The sequence below is a fragment of the Ursus arctos genome, unplaced genomic scaffold, assembly GCF_023065955.2.
Source record: "Ursus arctos isolate Adak ecotype North America unplaced genomic scaffold, UrsArc2.0 scaffold_13, whole genome shotgun sequence".
NCBI lineage: Eukaryota > Metazoa > Chordata > Mammalia > Carnivora > Ursidae > Ursus > Ursus arctos.
The window spans coordinates 40,130,766-40,150,972 of record NW_026622797.1 but is presented as its reverse complement, the minus strand read 5'-3'; the positions used below and the strand labels follow the sequence as shown (position 1 = coordinate 40,150,972).

Genomic DNA, 20,207 nt, shown 5'->3' with positions numbered 1-20,207 from the left:
TGTAAAGACTTCAGTCCTGTGTGACTATTTTAAGACAACACGTACCCAGATGTAAACAGATTAAAACACACATATGATGGGGGGGGAAAGGGGTGGAAACAAAAGGCAGAAAAAGAGTGGCACAAAAAAAGGAAAGAGCAAGGGCAACAAATAGAAAACAATCACAAACATGGTAGATATTAACCCAACTATATCAATAATCACTCTGTCAACAATCTAAATATATCAATTAAAAGATCATCAGAGTGGATTAAAAAAACAGGACCCAATTATGTTATCTACAGAAGCCCACTTTACATATAAGAACAAAGATTAAAAGAGATGGAAAAATATACACCACACTGACTATCAAAAGAAAACTGTAGTAGCTATATTAACTTCAGATACATTTCACAGGAAGGAAAACTATCAGAGAAGGGCATTATATAATAAACGGATCAATTTTCCAAAAAGGTGTAACAATCCAACCAACAGGATCAAAATACAGGAACCAAAACTGATAGAACTGCAAGGAGAAATAGATAAATCCACTCATATTTTTGAAGATCAACAACCATGTCACTAATTGACAGATCCAGCATGAATATATAAGGACAAAGCTGAACTGAACACCATTAACCAACTAAATATGACTGATATCTATAGAATACTCCATCCAACAACAGCAGAATATACATTTTTCTCAAGTTCACACAAAACATTCACCAAGATAGACCACATTCTGAGCTGTAAGACACCTTAAATTAAAAAGAATGCACTCTCAGACTCATAAATACATAGGTCAAAGAAGTCTTTAGAGAAGTTAAAAATATTTAAAGTAAAAATAAAAAAAACACTTACCAAACTTTGTAAGATGCAGAAAAAGCAGTGCTTAGAGGAAAATTTGTAGCACTGAATGTATATATTAGAAGATAGATCTAAAAATTAATAATCAAGGCTTCCACCACAGGAAATTAGGAAAAGAACTAAAACCAAAGGAAGTAAAAAATAAAAATTAAAACAGAAATTTATGAAGTTAAAAACAAAAACAAAATCAACAGAGGAAAAAAAGTTGGTCTTTTTAAAATATCAATAAAATTGATAAGCCTCTGGCCAGGTTAAAAAAAAAAAGATGACAAATTACTAATATCAGAATGGAAAAAGGGACCATCAATACTGATCACATGGACATTAAGAGGGTGATAAAGGAATATTATAAACAATCTATTTCCACAAATTTAATTACCTAGAAAAGTAGAGCAATTCTTTGAAATATACAATCTGCCAAAACTCACACAAGAAATAAACAATCTGAATGAGCCCATATCTGATATAAAAATTGAATCAATTAATAATCTTCCAAAACAGAAAAACCAGGCCCAAATAGGTTCACTAGTGAATTCTATCAGACATTTAAGGAAGAAATTATACCAATTCTCCACAAACTCTTCCAGAAAATAGAGAGCATTCCTTCTGCTTCTGACTCATTATGAGAGTAGCATTAGGATAAACCAAGACCAGACAATGATATTACAAAAAATATAGACTGATATCTCTCATGAACATAGACACAAAAATCCTCAACAAAGATTAGCAAATCAAATCTAACAATGTATAAAAAAAATTAGGTACCATAACAAAATGGGATTTTTTTAAGTATGCAATGTTTAGTTCAATATTCAAAGATTAATATAATCCATTACAATCAACAAGATTAAAAAAAACACTTATTGTGGCATTATTTATGGAAGCAAAATCTTAGATACAACCTGATACCCATTAATATTAAAGGAAAAAGTTTGAAAATATTATGCCATATCAAAGTACTATGGAGCTATTAAAAACAGTGTTTCATTTTGTACTCATCTGGGAAGATGTTTATGGTTACACATAAGAAAACAATATTGTACATGACGCTATTTTTATGAAGAGGAAACAAAAACTCTATGATTATGAATATATGTCTGATACATCATTTTAAGTTCAGAGAAAGTCTAAAAGCATAACCGAAATGTTACCATTGGTAAAAGCCAGGAGACAGAACTAAGAGAGGGTAGAGAAGGAAGATGGAGACATTAGCTCTTCCTTTGTGCACCTTTGTGCGGTTTAACTTCAATCAATTGTGGGTGGCTTTAGAAATCTGAAAGAGTCCAAGAAGCAAAAACATCCCATCTAAAGTGAACCCTCCTATTCTTACTTTGAAGTTGCTCACATCAAGGCCTACTCTGCCTGCATAGTCCATAAGCCTGGTTACTACATCAACCTGAGATCATCTAATACATTGTTAGTGGCTGGTCAGGAACCTAACTATCTAGAATAGTTATCCTGATTTTCATTATTAACATATTGTATGACATTTTGGAAACTTTGAATCAGATGGAGAAAATATGCTAAAAATTCCACAAACTTAAAACATAGACATATATACCTTTTTTCTTCAGAAGAGTTCATATTTTCTCCATAAAGTAGTAAGGTAAGTCCTTCTTCTACAGATGCAATTCTTGCCAAAATATCAGCTATGTGAATTAAAGCTGTTTCAGAGCAATCTGGAGCAGTCTGTACATTATAAAGATAACAAATCATATAATTTTATGACATGCTAACATTTCAGACTAAAATTTAAGGGTGGTAGTACAGTCTAATAAAGTTATATTACCACAACAAAAAGAAAGTTAATGATTGTTTGTCTGTAAAATATGTCTGAATTAAATGTATCATTTTATTATATTCATTTACCACCAGCACAGTTGATGAAGCAGATACAGACTTTTTACCCAAACCAGTTATTATTTATTAAGACAGTTGAGAGAACTGCTGTTCTCATTAGTGTTATATATATTATTTTGTTTGACAAATGCCTCTAGATCCACTTTGCCCTTTACTTCCCACTCACTGGTTCCTGAATATCCACCCTAATTTTATTATACATGGTTTCTTTTTTTTTTTTTTTAAGATTTTATTTATTTATTTGACAGAGATAGAGACAGCCGGAGAGAGAGGGAACACAAGCAGGGGGAATGGGAGAGGAAGAAGCAAGCTTCCAGGGGAGGAGCCTGATATGGGGCTCGATCCCAGAACGCCGGGATCATGCCCTGAGCCGAAGGCAGACCCTTAACGACTGAGCCACCCATGCGCCCCTATACATGGTTTCTAACACACTACCATCATTTCTAAGGAATACCATTCCTTCGTGCGATTGGTTGGGTCATGAGTTATAGGTCTGAGTAAGGACAACCAATTCATGGACTGGCCAATAGTCAATGATGTCATCTAATGAGGGGTGAACCAATCATATTTCTTTACTTTTATTGTTAAGTGGAAATACTAAAAACATGTTTGCCAGTATATAGCAAATTAGTACAAGGAAAATACTATAAAAACTAGAGTCATATTAATGCTGGAACCCATGTACAAGCCTAAGTCTACTAAAGTTCCTGTTCTTTCTAGGGCCTACTTATTTGTCTATACCGGCACAGCTGCCAAAACACATATTCTCTATAAGAAATCTGAGTATCCATACTTTGCTACCAATACGTCCTAATAAATACAGTGAGTTAGCTTATCTTGAGTCAGGCATATTCACCTAAATATTTCCTTATTATATTAGGCATTATTATACAGTCTATTACTTTCACATTAAATGCCTTTCTTAAAACAACTTCTCTGCCTGGAATACTTTCCTTCTCTTATACATTCACTTTTTTAAACCTTTCTATTCCTCATCCAGTATTTTAATAGTCTGCCTTTCCTATTAGAGTAGGTTCTTTCAGAGGAAGGTATAAGTTTTAATCTCTTCTATATTTCAAATACCTAGCAAAGAGCCAATGATACAGTAGTGGCTCAATGGGTGATGCTAAATGCTTTAAGATTAAATACAGAATGTCTCTTATGTGCCAGAGGGCTGTTTCTTACACTCAAGAATAATTCCAGCATAATTACAGAAGTAGATAACATGGGAATATACAGAAATAAACACCTAACTTTCCCAGGGAGAACTAGGACAAGTTTTTGGAGGAAAAAAGATAAACTGTAGTCTGAAGAAAGGAATTTTTCACTTAGACCAAGACTTCCCAGGGTGAGGGAAAAGTATGCAAACATAACAAAACATCATAACCTTGTCAAAAATGAAAATAATCTGTTATAACTGAAATACATGAGAAAAAATAGGTAGAATACAACAGAAAAGTTGGTAAATTTCAGACTTTTAAACTAGACATTTACCGAGCAAGCAACAAGCGGGAAAGTATTGTGATGGCTTTAGTGACAATACAGAGAACATGCCAGAAAGGTGAAAGACTGGAAAAAATAAGAAAATTATTTCAATATGCCAAGGAAGGAATTATCAGAGCTTAAAGAAAATCAGTAGCAGTAGGGATTAAAAGACATACATGGATTTTAGAGACACATAGGAGAACAAGTCTACAGGGCTTAATTACAAATGGAATGAAGAAATGAGGAAGAAGTCTAGATGTACAGCAGTCCCACTCATCAGAGGGAAATGCGAGCAAGCTTGAAGAAGGAGCAAGAGCAAAAAAAGAAAGAAAGAAAGAAAGAAAGAAAGAAAGAAAGAAAGAAAGAAGAAAGAAAATGAAAAAGAAAGAAAAAGAAAAAGAAAAAACTGGCAAACCAAAAACTTCTGTTTCGAAAATTGAGTTTGATTTGCTCACAGAGTAACTCAAAAACGTGTTTAGCAGGCATCTAAAGACAAATCTGGAGCTGAAGATATCTAAACTTAGAAGTTAACTATACATCTAATCTTCAGAACTGGAGGAAATCACCCAGGAAAAACGTACTGAGAGAAAAGAGTGAACCAGGTCATGCAGACTCACTGTAGACAGCAGGGACCTAAACAGGGAGCCCTCTTAGGTGACAGGGAAAGAATGGTTAGAAAGGGAGGGCGAAAAATATATAGGAATTTAGGAAAGCCAGATAAACAATTTTAGAAGTTGTCTACTGTGTTAATAATCAGGAAGATAATAGTCTGAAAAGTGGTTACTAGTTACAGGTGTAGGAAGTTAAGAGCAACAGCAATCAAAGCACCGTCAGTGATGTGATGGAGGCAAGATCAAAAATGCAATGTTTTTGAAACATGACAGAAGAGAGGGAACCAGGACAACAACAGCAGTCTTCCGTTATTAAAAGTTTATCGTTAAAAAGATCAGATATTAGGTGGTAGCTAAAGATGTGCATTGGATAATCAAGAGCTTCTCTCATCCCAACTATGAGACAGATTCAGGCATATTTACAGATAAAGGAAAGAAGCCACAAGAAGATAAAAAGTTAAAGATATATACGAAAGCAAAGACAAAAAACAGCACTGGAGCAAAATCCAAGAGCACATTTCTCAATTCTGGTTTAAGGTTCATATTTCATTTTACCATTGACATTATGACATTCTATCATATTAAACTGTATTAGGAATTCTGTTGCCTCTTCTCTACTTATCTTCCTAAGGCTAACCATAAAATCAAAATTACATCCCCTAATTTCCTAGAATTCCATACTTTGTACCACATTCACATAAATGTTTGAGGTTTTTTGAATGATCAATGAATAATGACTACAGGATGGGGTGAACAGTTGCCCAGCCCATTGAGGGGTGGACACAGGAGATGAAAATAGTAAAAACACTACAAAACACAGACATGGAAAGGCAAAACCTGTAGCCTGTTAGGATTTAAGTCATTCCCCCAAAACTTAAGTCATCAAAATGGACAGATAGCAGTACTAGCTGTGGTTCCAACTCTGTCACCTGTTAAATGTCTGACCTTGAGCAATCCACTTCTTTCAGCCTCAGCTGTAAGGATTAAATCATATAATGTAAAGGAACAGGCCATACAAATTGTAAAGAGATATGAACATTTCAGTTCTGAACATATGTATAAGTTTTTTTTTCTAAAAAAGTAGTTCTTCATATAAAACAGAGTTGACTCTTCAGAAAAATAGACTACAAAATTACTATTAAAACAAATAAAATTCACAAGATTTATTAGATTTGCAAGACAAATACCTTAATAACTTCTCTCAATCCTTATAATCATATCTAAGCCTGACTAGAAAAAAAATTATGTTATATGTATTTTCCCCCTACATTGTCAGTAACAAATAAATCAACAACTACATAAACTATGATTTAACAGTAAATAAAAATCTGTGTCAGCATAAAAAACATTCATACATGGAAAGATGTTGTAATAAATATTTCAAATACATCAAATTTAGAAATAAAGTACCACTGAATATTCCCTAATACCCAATTAAGAGACTCTCTTTAGTAAATACCAACCTTAGTTCCTTTCATTAAATTATGAATAGGCTGAAGAAGTGCCTCAATCACAGTGTTATTATATAGGCATTCAACTGCACATTCTTTTTGATCACAGAGTATCCGAAGAACTTCAGTCACCATACTTGCAGGAGAGTAGTTATCTGATAAACAAGTACTTTTAGAAATTAAAATTTTAAACATGAAGAACTTAATGTATCTTATTTATGAGTTAGCCATTGCTGTTCAAAAAGATCAATATCAAGGTTAGTTTTAAAAAAAATCACACAACTCAATGCCCAAAGGATGAGGTATTGTCAAATCATAACCTGAAACCTAAGGGGAGATCAATTAAGCTCAATATATCCTCAAGTTAATTTAAAAAAAAGTAAATGACAAATGTGAATGCTGAGAAACAACAGAAGATCATTGGCTGTTTGACATTAAGTCACTGCTTAACAGTGAAGATGTGATTTGGCGCAAATTTACAACTTTTCTCCTCTCAGCAAACACTTACTTGTATTCGCCTTTTCTTTTTCTTAAAATATATATTTGGGGTGCCTAGGTGGCTTGGTCAACTAGGCACCTGACTCTTGATTTCTGCTCAGGTCATGATTTTGGGGTCTAGTCAGGCTCCACACTCAACGGTGAGCCTGCTTGACAGGCTCTTTCTCCTTCTGCCCCCCAACACACATGCACTCTCTCTCTCAAATAAATAAATCTTTTTAAAAAATATATATGTATTCAAGTGTCCAGCCTAGTAGAGAAAGAAAAAAAAACAAAATGGTGGTTAAAAAGGCAGAAAAGGTGAAACCTCCTTTAAGACTAATATACCACTACTGTATCACCATAAAACTGGTGAAATGAATGAGCATTGTAAAGACTTTCTTTTAAAATATATACAGGAAAACACAAATACAAATAAATGTAACACAGGGAATAGTCACTAAAATAAGTGTGATGTTTTTGGTTTCATAAATCAATATATTTTCAGGTTTTCTGACCTAATATACTCATAAAATAGTGTTTTACAAGAAAGTAAGGAACCAAAAGTTAGCAGCTTAAGGTTGTAAGCTATAATACTAAAAGTAACACCAAAATTCTTAATTTAGATTACAATATCTTATACTCCATGAACATACTAAGACTTTAAGTCAATACTTGACAAAAAGAAAATGGAGAAGGAAAGTTAAGTGATTTTTCCCAACCAGTTCCAGACCCTGTTTGCAATGAGAGATACGTCTGATGAGCACATGGCCATTCATTCATTCATCCATTCTTTTATCTACTTTTGAGTGCATACTATGTCCCAGATAGGCACTATAAACAGAAGTAACTAAGACAAAAAAAATTAAAAAACAGTTCACTAGGTGGTAAAACAAGACACTGACAAATAATTATAAGAAGGGGAGACACAGGAAGATACATCCGGATCTCTACAAATGAACATCTCCAGAGCTGAGTATTGAGGTATGAAGCGGGGAGCCGTGAAACCACGCTCAGATATCGGAAGATAAACAGAAGGGGGAGGGAGCCGCCGCGTTCGGGTGCCGGGAAGCGGTAGCCACCTGCACAGGGAGCAGGTGGACTCATGGACGGCACCCGAGAGAGAGCGGACTGAGACCTGTGAGCCGGGAGCACGCGCCACCAGGCATCTCGCGGAACACTGGAATCCCGGTGTGCTCACTGGATCCAGACTGAGACCGGGAGATCCCGGAGCGCGCGGGAGCTGGCTGGCGGCTGGCTGGCGGCTGGCGGGCCACCTGCACGGGGGAGCGGGCGGACTCGCGGACGGCACCCGCGAAACAGCAGACTGCGACCCTGAGCCGGGAGCCGTGCCACCAGACTTCTCACGGAACTCCGGAATCCCGGTGTGCTCACCGGAAATAGACTAAGACCCGGAGATCTGAGAGCGCAGGGGGGCGGCTGTAGGCTGGCGGATGGCGTTAGAAACACAAAGGACAGAGACGCGCCGGCCCTGGAAGTGAGGGCTGGGACGCCGGGTGTGAGGACGCTGCAGGGTTGAGCAGCACCAACAGAAACAGAGTTAAAGTGGCCAGAACATCAGTGGAGAACGCGCCGCAATCCCTCCATTCTGTGACAGAGGCTGAAACTCGGCCTCTGCTGCTCTGACTCTCAGAAGAGGCACAGCAAACTGCCAAGGAAAGCCGCCAAAGAACAAAAGCGTGGAAGTACCAGCTCACAGCCTACCCATCCCCATACCCCCTCGCAGAGGACACGGAGACTCTACCCAATCAGGGATGCCTGAGTATCGGCGTGGCAGGCCCCTCCCCCAGAACACAGAAGGCAGGCTGAAAAATCAAGAAGCCCACAACCCGGGGCACCTGGGAGGTGCAGTCATTTAGCACCTGTCTTCGGCTTAGGGCATGATCCCGGCGTTCCGGAAAGAAGTCCCTCATCGGGCTCCTCCACTGGGAGCCTGCTTCTTCCTCTCCCACTCCCCTGCTTTTGTTCCCTCTCTCGCTGGTTGGCTCTCTGCCACGTATAAATAAATAAAATCTTTAAAGAAGAAGCCCACATCCCCAAGATCACTATAAAACAAGGGGCACGGCCTGGGACCCAGTCAATAATTTGGGCTCTGGACAACCCCGCCACCTCTCCTCATCAGAATGACAAAGAAGAGAAGCCCCTCCCCGCCCCCAGCAAAGACAGTGAGTCTGTGACCTCTGCCACAGAAATAATGGATATGAATGTAACCAAATTATCAGAAATGGAATTCAGAGTAACGATAGTCAAAATAATGAGTAGAATTGAAAAAAGTATTAACGAAAAGGTTACTGAGAATATAGAATCCCTAAGGACAGAAATGAGAGCGAATCTGACAGAAATTAAAAATTCTATGAGCCAAATGCAGGCAAAACTAGAGGCTCTGACGGCCAGGGTCACCGAAGCAGAGGAACGTATTAGTGAACTGGAGGATGGGTTAATAGAGGAAAAAACGAAAATAGAAGCTGGTCTTAAAAAAATCCACACCCACGAATGTAGGTTACGGGAGTTACTGACTCAGTGAAATGATCCAATGTCAGAATCATCGGCATCCCCGAGGGGGTGGAGAAAAACAGAGGTCTAGAAGAGATATTTGAACAAATTGTAGCTGAAAACTTCCCTAATCTAGTGAGGGAAACAAACATTCATGTCCAAGAGGCAGAGAGTACCCCTCCCAAGCTCAACCACGACAAACCTACGCCACGTCATGTCATAGTGCATTTCGCAAATATTAGATCCAAGGATACAGTATTGAAAGCGGCCAGGGCAAAGAAATTTCTCACGTACCAAGGCAAAGGCATCAGAATTACGTCAGACCTCTCTACACAGACCTGGAATGAGAGAAAGTGTTGGGGGGGCATTTTGAAAGCTCTTTCAGAGAAAAACATGCAGCCAAGGATCCTTTATCCAGCAAGGCTGTCATTCAGAATTGATGGAGAAATAAAGACATTTCAGAATCGCCAGTCATTGACCAATTTCGTAACCACGAAACCAGCCCTACAGGAGATATTAAGGGGGGTTCTATAAAGGTAAAAAGGCCCCAAGAGTGATACAGAAAAGAAAGTCACAACCGATACAAACAGAGACTTTACTGGCAACATGGCATCATTAAAATTCTATCTCTCAGTTCTTAGTGCCAATGTAAATGGTTTAAACGCTCCCATAACACGGCACAGGGTTGCAGATTGGATAAAAAGAAATGACCCATCCATTTGCTGTCTACAAGAGACTCATTTCGATCCCAAAGATGCATTCAGACTGAGAGTAAGGGGATGGAGTACCATCTTTCATGCAAATGGACCTCAAAAGAAAGCTGGGGTAGCAATTCTCATATCAGATAGATTGGATTTTAAACTAGAGACTATAGTTAGAGACGCAGAAGGGCACTATATTATTCTTAAAGGAAGTATTCAACAAGTGGATATGACAATTATAAATATATATGCCCCCAACAGGGGAGCAGCAAGATACACAAGCCAACTCTTAACCAGAATAAAGAGACATATAGATAAAAATACATTAATAGTAGGGGACCTCAACACTCCACTATCAGAAATAGACAGAACACCCTGGCAAAAACTAAGCAAAGAATCAAAGGCTTTGAACGCCATACTCGATGAGTTGGACCTCATAGATATATATAGAACACTACACCCCAGAACCAAAGAATACTCATTCTATTCTAATGCCCATGGAACACTCTCAAGAATAGACCATGTTCTGGGACACAAAACAGGTCTCAACCGATACCAAAAGATTGAAATTATCCCCTGCATATTCTCAGACCACAACGCTATGAAATTGGAACTCAACCACAAGGAAAAATTTGGACGAAACTCAAACACTTGGAGACTAAGAACCATCCTGCTCAGGAATGACTCGATAAACCAGGAAATCAGAAATCAATTTAAACAATTTATGGACACCAATGAGAATGAAAACACAACGGTCCAAAACCTATGGGATACTGCAAAGGCAGTCCTAAGGGGGAAATACATAGCCATCCAAGCCTCACTCAAAAGAATAGAAAAATCTAAAATGCAGTTTTTATATTCTCACCTCAAGAAGCTGGAACAGCAACAGAGGGACAGGCCTAATCCACGCACGAGGAAGCAGTTGACCAAAATTAGAGCAGAAATCAATGCATCAGAAACCAGAAGTACAGTAGAGCAGATCAACAGGCCTAGAAGCTGGCTCTTTGAGAGAATCAATAAAATTGACAGACCACTGGCAAGACTTATCCAAAAGAAAAGAGAAAGGACCCAAATTATTAAAATTAGGAATGAAAAAGGAGAGGTCATGACCAACACCATTGAAATTGGAAGGATTATTAGGAATTTTTATCAACAGCTATATGCCAATAAACTAAGCATTCTGGAAGAGATGGAATCCTTCCTGGAAACCTATAAACTACCAAGATTGAAACAGGAAGAAATTGATTTCTTAAACAGGGCAATTAATTATGAAGAAATTGAGTCAGTGATAAACAACCTTCCAAATAACAAAACTCCAGGCCCGGATGGTTTTCCTGGGGAATTCTACCAAACATTCAAAGAAGAAATAATACCTATTCTTCTAAAGCTATTTCAAAAAATAGAAACAGAAGGAAAGCTACCAAACTCATTCTATGAGGCCAATATTACCTTGATCCCCAAACCAGGCAAAGACCCCCTCAAAAAGGAGAATTACAGACCGATTTCCCTAATGAATATGGACGCCAAAATCCTCAACAAGATCCTTGCTAATAGAATCCAACAGTACATTAAAAGGGTTATCCATCATGATCAAGTGGGATTCATACCTGGGATGCAAACGTGGTTCAATATTCACAAATCAATCAGCGTGATACATCATATCAACAAGAAAAGACTCAGGAACCATTTGATCCTCTCAACTGATGCAGAAAAAGCATTTGACAAAATACAGCATCCTTTCCTGATTAAAACCCTTCAGAGTATAGGAATAGAAGGTACGTTTCTCAATCTCATAAAAGCCATCTATGAAAAGCCTACTGCAAAGATTATTCTCAATGGGAAAAAGCTGGAAGCCTTTCCCTTAAGATCAGGAACACGACAAGGATGCCCACTCTTGCCACTATTATTCAACATAGTACTAGAAGTCCTTGCAACAGCAATCAGACGACAGAAAGGGATCAAAGGTATCCAAATCGGCAAAGAAGAAGTCAAAATGTCTCTCTTAGCAGATGACATGATACTCTATATGGAAAACCCAAAAGAAGCCACTCCCAAACTATTAGAAATTATAGAGCAATTCAGTAATGTGGCGGTATACAAAATCAATGCTCAGAAATCAGTTGCATTTCTATACACGAACAATGAGACTGAAGAAAGAGAAATTAGGGAATCCATCTCATTTACAATAGCACCAAAAACCATACGTTACCTTGGAATTAACTTAACCAGAGACGTAAAGGATCGCCATTGTAGAAACTATAAATCACTCTTGAAAGACATTGAGGAAGACATAAAAAGATGGAAAAATATTCCATGCTTATGGATCGGTAGAACATAGTTAAAATGACCATGCTACCCAGAGCAATCTACACTTTCAATGCTATCCCGATCAAAATAGCGAGGACATTTTTCAAAGAACTGGAACAGAGAGTCCTTAAATTTGTATGGAACCAGAAAAGGCCCGAATTTCCAAGGAACTGTTGAAAAGGAAAAACAACAGTGGGGGCATCACAATACCGGATTTCGAGCTGTACTACAAAGCTGTGATCAGAAAGACAGCATGGTACTGGCACAAAAACAGACACATAGACCAATGGAACAGAATAGAGAAGCCAGAAATGGACCCTCGGCTCTTTGGGCAACTAATCTTTGATAAAGCAGGAAAAAACATCTGGTGGAAAAAAGACAGTCTCTTCAATAAATGGTGCTGGGAAAATTGGACAGCTACATGCAAAAGAATGAAACTTGACCACTCTCTCACACCATACACAAAGATAAACTCCAAATGGATGAAAGACCTCGATGTGAGACAGGAATCCATCAAAATTCTAGAGGAGAACATAGGCAGCAACCTCTACGCCATCGGCCAAAGCAACCTTTTTCATGACACATCTCCAAAGGCAAGAGAAACAAAAGATAAAATGAACTTATGGGACTTCATCAAGATAAAAAGCTTCTGCACAGCCAAGGAAACAATCAAAAAAAAACTAAGAGGCAGCCCACGGAATGGGAGAAGATATTTGCAAAGAACACTACAGATAAAGGACTGGTATCCAAGATCTACAAAGAACTTCTCAAACTCAATACACGAGAAACAAATAAACAAATCAAAAAATGGGCAGAAGATATGAACAGACACTTTTCCAATGAAGACATACAAATGGCTAACAGACACATGAAAAAGTGTTCAAAATCATTAGCCATCAGGGAAATTCAAATCAAAACCACACTAAGATACCACCTTGTGTCAGTTAGAATGGCAAAAATAGGCAAGGCAAGAAACAATTGTTGGAGAGGATGTGGAGAAAGGGGATCCCTCCTACATTGTTGGTGGGAATGCAAGTTAGCACAGCCACTCTGGAAAACAGTGTGGAGGTCCCTTAAAAAGTTAAAAATTGAGCTACCCTATGATCCAGCCATTGCACTACTGGGTGTTTACCCAAAGATACAGACGTAGTGAAGAGAAGGGCCATATGCACCCCAATGTTCATAGCAGCATTGTCCACAATAGCTAAATCGTGGAAGGAGCCGAGATGCCCTTCAACGGATGAATGGATTAAGGAGTTGTGGTCCATATATACAATGGAATATTACTCAGCTATCAGAAAGAATTCTCAACATTTGCAGCAACATGGATGGCACTGGAGGAGATAATGCTAAGTGAAATAAGTCAAGCAGAGAAAGACAATTATCATATGATTTCTCTCATCTATGGAACATAAGAACTAGGATGATCGGTAGGGGAAGAAAGGGATAAAGAAGGGGGGGTAATCAGAAGGGGGAATGAAACATGAGACACTATGGACTATGAGAAACAAACTGAGGGCCTCAGAGGGGAGGGGGGTGGGGGATTGGGATAGACCAGTGATGGGTAGTAAGGAGGGCACGTATTGCATGGTGCACTGGGTGTTATACGCAACTAATGAAGCATCGAACTTTACATCGGAATCCGGGGATGTACTGTATGGTGACTAACACAATATAATAAAAAATCATTTAAAAAATAAAAAAAATAATTATAAGAAGGAACATTTTTAACGAAGGAAGCACAGTATGTTATAGGAGCATATCGCAGGAGGACCTAAGCTACATGTTTATACATGAAAATGCTGTAACGGCAGAAAGAAGTTTGAGAGCCATTGTTTTTTTTGTTTTGTTTTGTTTTGTTTTTTAAAGATTTTATTTATTTATTTGACAGAGACAGAGACAGCCAGCGAGAGAGTAAACACAAGCAGGGGGAGGGGGAGAGGAAGAAGCAGGCTCATAGCGTTGGAGCCTGATGTGGGGCTCGATCCCATAATGCCAGGATCACGTCCTGAGCCGAAGGCAGAGAAGGCAGACGCTTAACCGCTGTGCCACCCAGGCGCCCCGAGAGCCATTGTTAAGACTAATAAGGTGTTATAATTACATAAATAAAACAAACCGATTGATAGATGCATATAGCATTAATATATATATGGCCCAAACCATTTTTTTTTCCTTTGGTTCACTTGAATTTTTCTCAGAATTTTGCCAGCATTTCTACGGTAACTTCCAGGTTTAGAACACTATGAGTCTATAGATGATGGGTTTTTTTTTTTTAAGATTTTATTTATTTATTTGACAGAGAAAGACAGCCAGCGAGAGAGGGAACACAAGCAGGGGAGTGGGAGAGGAGGAAGCAGGCTCCCAGCAGAGGAGCCCGATGTGGGGCTCTATCCCAGAACGCTGGGATCACGCCCTGAGCCGAAGGCAGATGCTTAAGGACTGCGCCACCCATGCGCCCCGATGGGAGTGTTTTTTTATTAAAGTGTTCTACTTTGTAAACTTTCATTGATATTCAAAGGAAAAAGTGTAAGTTATCTTTTAAATGTTAATATTTTAAACCACATTTTTATAAGCCAGTCAACAGCTAAAGACTGAAAGTTATTACACTGAAGAACATGAAGTTTGTTTTTGTTTTTGCTCTATTCCTTAATAAGAGAAGATCTGAAGTTCTAGATGTGAGCTAAAACAAGCAGGCTGATCAAAACATCAGGCAAGTATAAAGCATAGAAAACAGCAAGAAAGAACACGTTAGTACCTATCAATCAAACTTCCCTTAATAGCATTTCTTAAGAACATCCTGATCTTAAGAACAACATTAAAATTCTCAGCCAAATTGATTGTACATAAAAAGGGAGTAAATTAGGAACATCTTAAAACATCAATGAACAAAATTAAATTTCATGGGTTACTTCCAGGACCAATGTAATTTGTTATGAATAATACTGCATCTTAGGAAATCTCTTTACCAAACTAGGTCAGTCACTCAAAAGGTCTAGACAATAGAATACTAAGTATTTTTAGAGGTTTTCTATTACACTATTTAAAATAGAAGCAGAATTACCTAAATGTGCAGCCGATGTCATCTTTGGACAACTCGGTGAGTAATAGATAAGTTGGGTAAACAGAACCAGAAGATCTGTAAGGGACACTAAATCTTCGAAAAGGAAAAAGGAAAAAGATTATTTTTTAGTATATACTTACAACTTAGAAAAATTTAACTGAGTTTCCCATCCTCCTGAGTTTTCAGAGACTGTGGTAAAATTAGGGAGAAGGGATCTGGAACCCCACACAGAAGACCCCAGGAAAACAAATTAGACATGGGAAGTTAAAAAGTGTTAAGGACAGTAAACCAGCAGGTGCTATGCGCAGGTGCAGTTTTACCACTTATGGTGGACCTGTCACTTCATATAAACCTATGGCAGGAAGATCTAGGAATCTCATCAGGACCATGAGTTTCTTAGGAATGATAAAATTCAGCTTCATATGTTGTTTCAGCCAACTTATCTATATAGAACTGTAGAACAGGTATCAAACTTTCTAGGAAATATTTTAGGCTTAACGGCCAAACTGTTTCTGTTACAAATACTCAATTAAGACATCGGAAAGTAGCCATAGACAATTTGCAAATGAACAAGTATGGTGGTCTTCCAGTAAGACTTTACATACACCAAAATTTTAATTTTATTCCACATGTCACAAAATAGTCTTATAATTTTTTCCAGTAGTTAGCTCACAAGCCATACAAAACAGTACCAGATTTGGCCCATGGGTTGTAATTTACCAACCCCTGCTGCAGAATCTTTTCATCAAGATTCTGGTGAAAATGCAGGTGAAATGTAGAGGTAAATGTTGACTTATGCTAATACAGTAGAACAAGGCTCTCAAAACTGTGTTTTGAGATGACCTGTGACATTCGTCAGGCCAAAAGGTCGATGTTAAAAGTCAACATAAAGTGCTAAGTTACAGATATAGACATATAAACTTCAGTTCAATACTTGCAGGAACATCACAAGTATTTATTAATCTTGCTATTTCTGTAAAGTTCAACAATACCCCATAAAATCGAAGCTCTTTTTTTTTTTTTAAGATTTTATTCATTTATTTGACAGACAGAGACAGCCAGCGAGAGAGGGAACACAAACAGGGGGAGTGGGAGCGGAAGAAGCAGGCTCCCAGCGGAGGAGCCCGATGTGGAGCTCGATCCCAGAACGCCGGGATCACGCCCTGAGCCGAAAGCAGACGCTTAACGACTGCGCCACCCAGGCACCCCTGGAAGCTCTTTTCTTGAAAGTCCATTCTCTAAGTGCTCATTATGCCTAGAATTACATGACCACAGGATAAATAAGTACATAAAACAGTTTTTGTTGAGGAGCTCACAACCAGCATAACTGAGGAGAAAACCTTAAGTAAAACAACTAAGAAACAGTACAAAAGTGTTCAAAATGAAGATACTCCAGAACAGGATTGGCAAACAATAGCAATTATGGCCTAATTTTGTAAGGCTCGCAAGCTAAAAATGCTTTGTTCTGTTTTGTTTTACACTTTTAAAGGTGTGTAAAGTGTGTTAAGGGTCTCCCAAACCATACCCAGATTCAATGATTCACTAGGAGAACTCAACATACAGTTATACTCCCAGCAATGATATATCACAAGAAGATACAAAACAAAAGGGTATGAGGTGAAGTCCAGGTGCAAGCGTCCAAGGGTCCTCTCCCAGAGAAGTCACATAAAATACACTTAATTCTTCCAGCAACAAACTGTGACAACGCGTGTAAAATGTTGTCTACCAAGAAGCTCCTTAGAGACTCAGTGCCCAAGCTTTTTTCTGGGAGCTGATGATGTAAGCACCCTTGCCTAGCACATACCAGGATTCCAGACTCCCAGAAGGAAAGCAAGTATTCGGTATAAACTATAGTGTGTATACAAACAGTTTAGGTGGGCACAGTGAACCACTCTTACCAGTTCTGGGAAGAGTGAGAAATCCAAGTTCCCAGATGCCAGCTAGCACAACCTTGCAAGCAGTCCTTCCTAAGGATAGAAGTCTCAGGGCTGCTGTGATAACTCCTTTGCACACATGAGAACATGAATACACAAATACACAGGATATGCAACAGAGATAGCACGTGGCCCACAAAACCAAAAATACTATCTGACGCATTACAGAAAAAGTTTGCTGGTCGCTAGAGTATATTCCTAGTATACACTTAAAGTTTTAAGGGAGGCAGAAAAGTAATAGCATGTGCTGAAGTTTGATAGGGAAAATTTTAAAAATAGGAGTTAGGGTAACACAGTAATATATCAAATGGTACAGGGCTTTGCAGTTTATAAAACAGTATTCTGAAACCTCATCTCTGATCATCACAAAAACTGTGTGAGCTCAGTATCACTGATATTATTCCATTTTTGTGATTAAAAAAAACAAGCAGTGGTTAAGTGAGTTGCCCAAAGGTCACAGCCAGTTTATAAGGGAACTAGAATTTAAACAAGGTCTTCTAGTTCTGAATCCAGATCTGGATCGTTCAGTATGTCTAGGATTTTGAAAGACAGGAAGAAATAAGGAAAGCATTAAAGGCTGGATGAATAGAAAAAATCAGAATGTAGGGGAAAAGCACATACTGATAAGAGCAAATGTAATACTTCAAGGTATACAAGCCATCAGTAGACTAAAAGGTATGTCAGTAAGTATCCTAGGAGAGACCATGCAAAATCTCTGAAGTTTAGTAATTCACAGCACATAAACCTTACCAAGCTGAACATATTTGTTTCTCCTAATTGTACGTACCTTTTCTATTCTTCAGCTTTATGGGAAATAGCCGTCTGCCTTGTGTATAGATCAATAACCTTCCTAAAAGGCACAGTGAGTGAATGAAATAAATATATTGTAATTCTTGTCCTGAGTAGTAGAAGGTTTTCTGTTTGTTCCCTTAAAAGAGAGGCAAATAAATACATTTACTTTAATGTTATTATATTTTAGATAGTACTTATCTTCATTCCCTTCCAAACATTTTAAACAAGATTGCAGTCTATGATGAAGACTCTGTTGGTGTTTAAAAAAAAAAAAAAAAGAGTTTATTATCTTTCCTAAGATCCTATAACACCTAAATCTCTGGGGAAAAGCATTCATCACATTATTTAAGCTCAGGAAAGGGTAAGATGCATACCGTATTCATTCTAAAACAGCATAAGATTGTCAAAATTATCACGTTATCAAGACGAACTTCAAGAATAAGTTAAGGGAGGAAGTCAATAGAAAATATTACTGTTTAATTCTACCAATTAAAAGTCAATACTATAAAAGACTGTATTTATAACCATGTTAGCAAATGAAATTAGAATCTGTAAAATATATACACGTAATATATATCATTCATCCATACATTTAAGATCTACCGAGTACCTGTTTGATTAAAGACTTCGAACTATTTGCTGGTGTCAAAAACCAGTAAGAAGCATGAAACTGGGCTGCCAATTCAGAATATGGCAGTTTGGTATGACCAGAACTTGAGGAGGACAAGTGGCAGAGACAAGAGGCTAGAGGGGAGCAGGGGCAGACCACAGAGGACTAAGCTGCAGAAGGAAAATGGATTTTATTATAGAAGCAATTGAAATGATATTAAAGGCTTGTAAGCATGAAAGCAATCCAATATGCACATAAAAAACTAACCCTGATGGTAGCATAAAAGGCAGATGGTAGAAGGTGAAGGTCTGAAATGACACTAAAAAAATCATGAGCAAAAGCATCAGCAACAAGAATGGAGAAGAGCAGACAGATAAATCTTTAAGAAAATTAAGTCAATAGGCTTTAGACAGGACTACATGGGGACTGGGAAAGAATAAGAAAATTCTCAAGTTCCTACCTCAACATCTGTATACATAGTGAATTTGTATTCTATTTAATTAATTCTAAAGGAGAAAGGAGGGGGAAACCAGTCTAGATACAGAAGAAAGTGACTTCAGTCCTTGATATTTTAATATTAAAGTGCCCATGGAGCACCCAGATTGATATTCTAAGTATGATACGGGTATATGGATCTGGAATTCTGGAAAGTGACAGACTTACCTACTTCAGAGTATTTAAAACCACGAAAGTAAATGGGCCCCCCAAGAGAGAACAGGTACACTACGGTGAGAAAAAAAAGGGCAAAACCTTTGTGAGTACATATTACAAAGAAAGAGCCTTTCCAGTGATATGAGGATTCCTGATGAGAATGAGGAAATCCGAGAAAGAATGGTACCATGAAGAAGTGAGAAAGGGTCAACAGAGACAAAGCCTGTAAAATTAGGACAAGAAAGAGAGGAAACTGATAATGCGAAGATCATGGAGCACTAGATATTGCCTCATTTCCATTGCTGCAAAGTGAGTAAGAGGTAAAGAAATGGGGCCTGGGTGTATTTAGGATACTTAGAAGAGTTTTCTCTGCAGGGAAGGTTTTCTGCAGGAGGGTCACAGGATGCAGGGGAAGTACCAATAGAAAGGGAGACACAGTAACAAGTGAAGCAATGTCATGGTTCTAAAACAGAAACAAAACCCAAAGAACACTAGAGGAGAAAAAAAATCAAGAACAAAAATCAATCTGGAAAGGAATACCTCTTCAGTGCAGTCCAAAGAAAAGGGATATTGATAAGGGCATATAAACATGCATTTGTATGCTCAGAAGCAGGACATTTGGGGAATTCATAGCTGCCAAGTTCCACTTTTCTTAGTGCAGTAGGATACGAAGTCTCCTCTTGAAAGAAAAGTGGGCCAGGGCAAAGCAGGGCCCTTGATAAGACTGATGAAAGCTTGCAAAGCTATTGTGGACACTGAAGAAAGAGTATCTAAGAGGATGCAACACAGCTGCTATGGTTAGAAAAGTATGTATGCCCACTAAGTACGTAACAAATGCTCTCTGCTCAATTTCCTAAAGACCAGAGAAGATGGAAGACTTAACTGATCTAAAGATAAGAAACTGCAG

The 20,207-nt window shown here is 38.1% G+C and overlaps 1 protein-coding gene across 6 annotated transcripts in view; it reads right to left on the bottom strand.

Moving 5' to 3' along the window:
• Positions 1-20,207, bottom strand: part of TBC1D32 (TBC1 domain family member 32) — a 216,044-nt gene that overhangs the window by 156,673 nt on the left and 39,164 nt on the right. For 5 of the 6 annotated variants that reach the window (XM_057311112.1, XM_044386282.3, XM_026504718.4 and 2 more), the window contains 4 exons: positions 18,035-18,175; positions 15,314-15,406; positions 6,266-6,408; positions 2,408-2,535 (listed from right to left, as the gene is read on the bottom strand). In XM_057311112.1, coding sequence (XP_057167095.1) covers positions 2,408-2,535; positions 6,266-6,408; positions 15,314-15,406; positions 18,035-18,175 — 505 coding nt within the window. The remainder of the gene's footprint in view (positions 1-2,407; positions 2,536-6,265; positions 6,409-15,313; positions 15,407-18,034; positions 18,176-20,207) is intronic. The other variant, XM_057311111.1, reaches the window with a different exon arrangement.